We start from the raw sequence: 8,145 nt of genomic DNA, 5'->3' as shown, positions 1-8,145 counted from the left end.
CTCGCTGGCTGCATGGGAGAAGAGGTAAGAAGTCAGCAGCCCCCGCTTCTCACTTTAATGTAAGATGTAATTTCCGACAGCAGAACACCTCCTCCCCCCCACTTCTCAACGTTAATCTTTAATGTGACATGTCACTGTTGGCAGCGCCCCCCCCCCCTCCCCGCTTCTCAACTTTAATGTGACATGACATTTTCGGGAGCAACTTTAATGTGACATTTCATTTTCGGGAGCAACTTTAATGTGACATGTCATTTTGCTTAGGGCCCCAGGGAGTTCAGGATCGGCATTGCAGGTAACCATAATGATTTCAACACTTCCCTTTTTTTATATCCTTTTACATTTGACTGGAGATCACCAGAAGGCAAAAAAAAGACACAACACAAAAGAACTGAGTGTGTTTGTAGCCATTTATACAGTTGATGGATATTTCAGACTAGCTACAATAACAGTTGTCTCTTGTCAGCAAAGCTATTAAATAGCAGGGCTCCTTTCAAAAAAGAGAAACATGACATACCCTTAAACGGAAACAAGAGATTGACTCCTCCCACCCTGATTCTCCCATCAGAACACGTTGGTCACAAACCGACCTTTCCTTTTAATTTCCACTGCAAAGATCACCAATATATTGCGCTGCAATCTACTGTAGATCTCTCCAGTGGTGAAAAGGTTAAACTGATGCAAGAAGGACCTGCAAAGTGGTTAATGCGGAGCAGTGATTTTTTTTTTTTATTTTTTTTTTTATCTTTTTCAAATACATACAATAATTTAAAATATATCATTTCTTATTATTTCATATTTGTTTTTGTCTTGGTCAGCAAATGAAACAAAAGCTTTGGCAAAACAATTTTGACAGAGATAGAGATAGAGAGAGAGAGAGAGAGAGAGAGAGAGAGAGAGAGAGAGAGAGAGAGAGAGAGAGAGAGAGGTGACAGCAGTGTTTCCTACTGGTGTAGAGGGAATTCCAGGACAACCTCAGCCGATAACACCAGACATTTTACGCCACCAAATGTTGTGCTTGGTACTGGGCTTAGGTGACACAGCTGGTTACAGAAAAAGAGACTTTTTACTGATATGGTCAAGTCACAGTCTATACCCGTCCATCCATGCCTATGTACATTGCCACTTAGAAAAGGTTGTTAGGAAAAAAGACAGATAAAAGAAGGGAAAAAAGTCAAGGCTTGGGAAGACGAGAGAGAGAGAGAAAGAACGAGAGAGGGTGAGTTGGGACAGACAAAACTACAAAGAGAAGCAAGTTCACCAAGATGAATTGAAAGATGTAAACTAAATTGGTTTAGATATCACTGTCAACCACAAAGTCTATTTGACCGATATGTAACAAAGTTTTGGAGAGAAAGTTGGTTGCCTGTATCCAGTAGCTTTGGATTCCACTTTCGGCACTATCCAAGATAATACTGCTTGCCAAATAGCTACATAATTGAACAGGAAGAGAGTGGATTACGAATCTGACAGCTGCATGCTGCACCACAGTACTGGCGGAAGGTTTGATAACAGCTGCGGTCAGCTTCGCTGCTCCATTGCACCGGGTTGGCCGCGAGGGCTTCGGATGGTAGCCGGTTGAGAATGCTGGTGTTGACAGCAAGGGCAGCTAGGCCATAGTCTGTAAAGAGCACCGTTTCCCTTTTACAGGTGGGGCAGGAAATAAACTTGTACTTCGGACAAGATTCGTAGAGGATCTGAAGGCATTCCTCACAGACAGAGTGGAGACAGGACAAGATACGGGGCCTCTTGTTGGTGAAATTGTACATGTGACCACAAGTCGGACACTCTAAAGGCTCACAAGGAGTGGACGGATGCAGCACATACTGGTTTACAATGACCTCATCAGACGGAGTTTTGCGATGGTAACAAATCTCTGTGCTCGCCTTCCGTTGGCCAGGGTAGATCTTCTCACGCCGTGGTGGAGGAGGTGTCCTGGGAAGCCCCAAAGTGCCTGGAGTGCCATCTAGACTGGACATCTCCCCGCAGGCCTGGTTGACGATAATTTCCGATTCTGAAGGCCAGGCCCGTTTGGCAACTAGAGTAGGCTCCCTCCGTAATGGAGGACCGTACCGCGGCTGAGAGTTCTGGCATTCAGAGAACTTCTCTGCCTGTATGATCTTCATGGCCTCCATTTTGATGATGACCTGTTGCCCTTTCAGACAGGACATAAGAATTTTTTTCACATTACTGTCCGCAACTTTGTTTTCTCCTAGAGCCCCCTGCATGTGGCTAGTGGAATGTGGAATCGTTCTAACACTTAAAAATTTCTATTTGGCAAAACGTTGCTTCTGGAGAAGCCTCTGTTAGTAGGTTGACCTAAAGGGATGTCCATGCTCTCCAGCACCTTGGCGTAATCTAACAGTCAATTATACAAACACAGGCGATACGTCTCCAAGCAACTCTGTAGGTGTTGTGCAAGGTCCGGAATCTGTTAGATGTCAATGTATCACAGTATTATGAATTTGTAATCCAAGATCTATTTTTAAATATCTCCACTTCTTGAACTTGCGGAGGAGATGTGGATCCTGAAAGTTCCCGGGCAACAGTGTTCCTTGAAGACAAGCTTATCTGTACAACAACATCGCATCAAGGGCAGCATGTACCTTGCAAGCAGGTGCTCCACCTCTTTGTGCTTTATTGCTGTTTGTGTGCAGGGCTGGAGCAAGGCTAAAGAATGTTTTAGCAAATTCCTTTCTTCTGACAGCCTCCTTTGCTCCCACTAACAGGTCAGTTACATTCCAGGAGGCTGAAGATCTCTGTGCAAGGTTGGCATGGGTTAGATGCATATATCCTGTTTGAGTCTCAGGGCAAGAGGTGGAGTCATAAAACCTTGCTTGGCTTTAGATGGAGTCTTCAATAAAGAAGGAGCTGAGTCTACCTCTGTCAATGATTACCTCCTCTACTGCTGAATTGTCACGTAGGGGACCCTCTGTTTCTGCAAGCACCTGTGCAAAAATAATAAAGACAATGTTAAGCCGAAGGCCAGCGGGTACAGTTTACAGATGTTGAACTTTTGAATATTTTATGCCTAGTACACACGATCGGTTTTCCCGACGGTCAAAAGACCGCCGGGAAAACCGAGGGGAAAACCGGGAACCGGATCGGTCCCTTTTCCCCTCTACACATGGCCGGTTTTCCCGACAGGGAAACTGCCAGGAGAACTTTGGTCGGGAAAACCGGCCGTGTGTGGTGTTTCCCATAGGAAAACTGCGGGAAAAAAACGCAGCGATTTGCGGCGAGAAAAAAGGGAACATGTTCTCATTTTTTAACCCGCAGTTTTCCTGTCGGGAAGGAGCATACACAAGGACGGTTTTCCCAGCCAAAGGAAAAAAAACAGTTTTCTCGACGGGAAAAACGATCGTGTGTACTAGGCATACGTTTTAATAACATTGCTGGATAAATATATAAACGCTTTAGAAATTAAAATACCCAATAACGGAGCAAAATACCAAGCAATACAGATCCTTCAGCAGATCATCAATGTGTGTTCCAGCTGTGTATTTAGCCGCTTGCCTGGAGTTCAGCGCTCACATAAAGTCGGTATAAAACCACAGGGCAGCGTGTACAAGAGGCTGGTGGCTTTTGCTTTATGTAAATAAAGTGTCAAAATATTCAACGGAAAAAAGAGAGATAAAAACAGAGATAAAAACAGTTTCACTTCCTATTTTTTTTTTTTACTTCGCTCCTTTTACTAGTTTACCTGCCAGCTCAGTCTCCTCTTTGTTGCAGCGTACAATATGCATCTCTATGAAAGTTGGCAATAGATGGATCATTTTTTTTTCGTTGAGCCACAGGGTTGAACAAAAAATAAAAACTACGACTTCCTCCACCCACACAAGCGAGATAGATGAAGGAATCTCCTCCTCTAAAAACACTATATTTTGACAGCAGGACTCTCCGCTGTCAGTGCACTGATCAATGGCAGCCAATTGGCTGCAGCTGCTGATTGACAAAAGTTTCCCAACATTCCCGTTTCACAAAAGTTGATCTAATGGTCTGTTGAACAAAAAAGCCTACACATGGATCGAAATTCAGTTGGTCCCTGCAGAACTGTGTCCCAAGCATTGGCCAGGCTCTTCTCACGCGTGAACGATAAGTGCTGATCGTAGCGGTAATTGTAACCCCCGTGTGATATGGTGACCCCACCTGCTACAGGAAAGGTCCTGACGGGATGACTAGCAGCTAAACTGGTTTACCCAATGCCAAGAGGAGGAGGGGGTACCACTAGGAAAACAAAACATTTTGTATCAGATTTGATTTTTATCCCTGTTTTGTATTATGTTGTTGTGCCCTTTCCCTTTGTTAATGTTATCAGAACACAAACAAGCCCACATAGTCCAATCAGTAATGCAAAAATAAAGCAATCTGCGGTTACAAGGACCACAGCCTATCTGCAAACAGCATCATTTGATGTGTATCATATTCTTTGGTTATACATTCTTTGGATGAGGGAATCTCCCCTTCTGATGTCTCGTACACACGACCCGTCGGAAAAACTGCGATGAGAGCCTTTGTATGCTTTATCGCAGTTTTTCAGATGGGAAAACTGCCGGAAAAAGACAGAACAGGATTTTTTTTCCCGTCAGGAAAAATCCTAGCGGGAAAACTGTTCGTCTTTAGCGAAATCCTAGCAGGAAAAAAAAATGTGCATGGAATTCGAAGCATGCTCGGAAGCATAGAACTTCATTTTGTTGGCTCGTCGTAGTCTTTTACGTCACTGCGTTCTTGGCAGTCAAACGTTCACTGGACTTTTGTGTGACAGTGTGTATGCAAGACAAGCTTGAGAGGAATTCCATCGGGAAAACCATTGTTTTTTTATCTGACGGAAAAACCGGTTGTGTGTACGAGGCATTAGACACTGTGGGCCAGATTCAGAAAGAATCGCGGCGGCGTAACGTATCGTCTTTACGTTACACCGCCGCAAGTTTTCAGCGCAAGTGCCTGATTCACCAAGCACTTGCGTGTAAACTTACGGCGGTGTAACGTAAAGCCATCCGGTTCAAGCCCGCCTACTTCAAATGGAGCGTGTACCATTTAAATTAGGCGCGCTGCCGCGCCGAACATTCTGCGCATGCTCCGTTAGTAAATTTCCTGACGTGCTTTGCGCGAAATTACGGTGCCCCGACGTGTTTGTGAATGGCGACGTGCGTAACGTTCTTACGCCAAAAAAAATAATATTTAAATTCGACGCGGGAACGACGGACATACTTTAACATGGCTGGTGTAAAGTTAAGCCTTGAAAAAGCAGGCTTAACTTTGCGACGGGAAAAAACTACTTGCGACGACGTAACGCACGCGAGTAGCTTCGTGGATCGCCGTAAAAGCTAATTTGTATACCCGACGCTGGAAAACGACGCAAACTCCACCCAGTGGCGGCCGAAGTATTGCAGCCTAAGATCTGAAGGCGTACAAAGCCGTAAGCCTGTCAGGTCTTAGCCAAATGCCGTCGTATCTTGTTTGTGAATCACAAATTAAGATACGACGCGGCAAATTTAAAAATACGCCGGAGTATCAGTAGATACTCCGGCGTATTTCTTCTATGAATCTGGCCCTGTATTTTGACAGCAGGACTCTCTACTGTCAGTACACTGATCAGTGGCTACAGCCGCTGATCGACAAAAAAATCTCCAACATTCATATTTGACAAAAGCTGATCCAATGGTCAACTTCTGTTGAACAAGTATGCCTACACATGGAGCGAAATTTAGCTGGTCCCTGCTTAACTCGCCGAATTTCAATCCATCTGTCGCCAGCTTTAGAGAAATGTATTCAACTACTCTGCAATGATTTCTAATTGTCTGGAAAAGAGGTCTCCAAACTTTCTAAACAAAGGGACAGACTATTGTCCTTCGGACATTAGGGGGGGCTGGATTGTGGTCCCCCGAGATTAGCAAATGCCCAGAGTCAGTGGGAGTATACAATGCTTCTGACTTTGTGCCCAGTGGGATTAAAAAAGAATAAAGACATAGCACCTGTGGTCATTAGGAGTAGGAATAGTGCCCTGTTACTGGTATTCACATGCATAGAACACCGAACATTGGCGGTGATTTATTCTTCCAAAGCAGGTTGTAAAGGTGCACAATGAAAACCTGTGGCTTTATGTAACCAATAGGCAGGCTTGATTAATCCGCTGACTTGTATGCAGTTTTTGGGCAATTACTATATATCTTGCCAAGGCACCCTGAGGACTCTTGAAGGCATCCCTGGTGCCTGGGCACCCTGGTTGAAAAAGACTGGTCTAGAGCAGGGGTCTCCAAACATTCTAAACAAAGGGCCGGTTTATTGTCCTTCAGACTCTTGGAGGGCCGGACTTTGACCAGCGGGAGCAGAAATTTTCCTGGCATCATTGTTAGTGAACATCTGGTATTAGGGGGAGGAATAGTGCCCCATTGCTGGTATCATAGGGAGTAATAGTGCTCTATTAGTTGTGTCAGTGGGAGAAATGATGCTCCATTGTCGGTCTCAAACGGCAGAATAGTGTCTCGTATCAGTGGGAGGGATAGTGCCCCAAGGGCCGGATAAAGGCAAGCAAAGGGCCGCATCCGGCCCTAGGGCCGGAGTTTGGAGACCACTGGTCTAGAGCATAGGTCTCTAAAGAAAGGGACAGTTAACTGTCCTTCAGACTTTGGGGAAGCTGGACTGTGCCCAGTGGGAGTAAACAATGCCCGATCTTTGGTATTAGGGTGAGAAATAGTTGGTGCCGGTGGGAGGAATAGTGCCCAATTTTTATTGTCAATGGAAGGATTTATGCCCCATCGTTGGTGTCAGTGGAAGGAATCTTCATGGCAATGAGAGGGTGAATCTACATAGCTAGGACAGCAATAAAAACCTGACAGGGGTTCTAATATTCTACCCAAAACTATAGAAAATGACCTGGCTCTTAGGTTATCTCTGTTGGCACCAACATGGTCACCAGAAGAGGAGTTGAGAGGAGTATCTTTTTTTTTTTTTTTTTTCAAATTCTTCCCATTGCTGTCAATGGGCGAACGCCAATGTCGCCTGAAAAAAAGGGTCTGGGACTTTTTTTCAGGCGACAGGCGTACGGCGTCTATGAGATGTGAACCATCTCCATAGACAGCAATGAGAATTTCCCCCTCTAGCGGCACAAGCGTCCGGCGTCGGGCGTTTTGACGCCTAGATGTGAATGGAGACTTAAAAGCTGAGTTCTTTCCTTCCCCAGCTCTACTGTCCAAACAAAATGATTTATTGATTTTAAGCCTCAAATCAGACGGGCACTCAGGGGAAGGTGGTAAAAACAGGATTGTGGAAAATAGTGTTGAGAGTTTAGTTGTTTGATCCAGTGTGTCATGGGGCTTTGTGTGCTTCTGTCACATAACAATTGCTCGACAAAGCTGGAACGTCCTGAGTCTTCGGGAACACTGCAGGAAATTTCGCCCACCGGTTCCAAGTTCTGCTATATAAGTTCCATGACACAGGAAAAGCATTGGCCAGGCTCTTCTCGCCCGTGAACAATAAGTGCTGATCGTAGTGGTAATTGTAACCCCCGTGTGGTATTGTGACCCCACCTGCTACAGGAAATGCCTGGACTAGATGACTAGCAGCTAAACTAAAATGTACCCAATGCCAGGGGGAGGAGGAGGGTACCACTAGGAAACCGAAATGGGAACATTTTGTATTAGATTTGATTTGTATCCCTGTATTATGTTGTTGTGCCCTTTCCTTTTGTTAATGTTATCAGAACGCAAACAAGCTCACATAGTCAAATCAGTGATGCAAAAATTAAGCCATTTGCAGTTGCAAGGACCACAGCCTATCTGCAAACAGTATCATTTTCTGTTTACCTGTTTAGCAATCTTTCCACTGACCACCAATGTAAGGAACATTCTTTCCACTGACCACCAATGTAAGGAGCATTCTTTCCACTGACCACCAATGTAAGGAGCATTCTTTCCACTGACCACCAATGTAAGAAGCATTCTTTCCACTGACCACCAATGTAAGGAGCATTCTTTCCACTGACCACCAATGTAAGGAGCATTCTTTCCACTGACCACCAATGTAAGAAGCATTCTTTCCACTGACCACCAATGTAAGAAGCATTCTTCTCATCGAACCTTAGGGTTCATCCAGAGGTTTCTATGAGTTCTTTGAGCAAAGAGAAAATGTTGCCTCTCAGATGAATAA

The 8,145-nt window shown here is 44.7% G+C and overlaps 1 protein-coding gene across 2 annotated transcripts in view; it reads right to left on the bottom strand.

Annotated features, from left to right (window-relative positions):
* Positions 1-389: 389 nt before the first annotated feature.
* Positions 390-8,145, bottom strand: part of LOC120914100 (RING finger protein 208-like) — a 30,983-nt gene continuing 23,227 nt past the window's right edge. For both annotated transcript variants that reach the window (XM_040324581.1, XM_040324582.1), the window contains exon 2: positions 390-2,945. In XM_040324581.1, the coding sequence (XP_040180515.1) occupies positions 1,428-2,225 (798 nt within the window). In that variant the 5' untranslated portion in view covers positions 2,226-2,945 and the 3' untranslated portion in view covers positions 390-1,427. The remainder of the gene's footprint in view (positions 2,946-8,145) is intronic.

Source organism: Rana temporaria, chromosome 9, assembly GCF_905171775.1.
Source record: "Rana temporaria chromosome 9, aRanTem1.1, whole genome shotgun sequence".
Classification (NCBI taxonomy): Eukaryota; Metazoa; Chordata; class Amphibia; order Anura; family Ranidae; genus Rana; species Rana temporaria.
The sequence above is the reverse complement of the archived record's forward strand: the minus strand, read 5'-3'. Positions and strand labels throughout refer to the sequence as shown.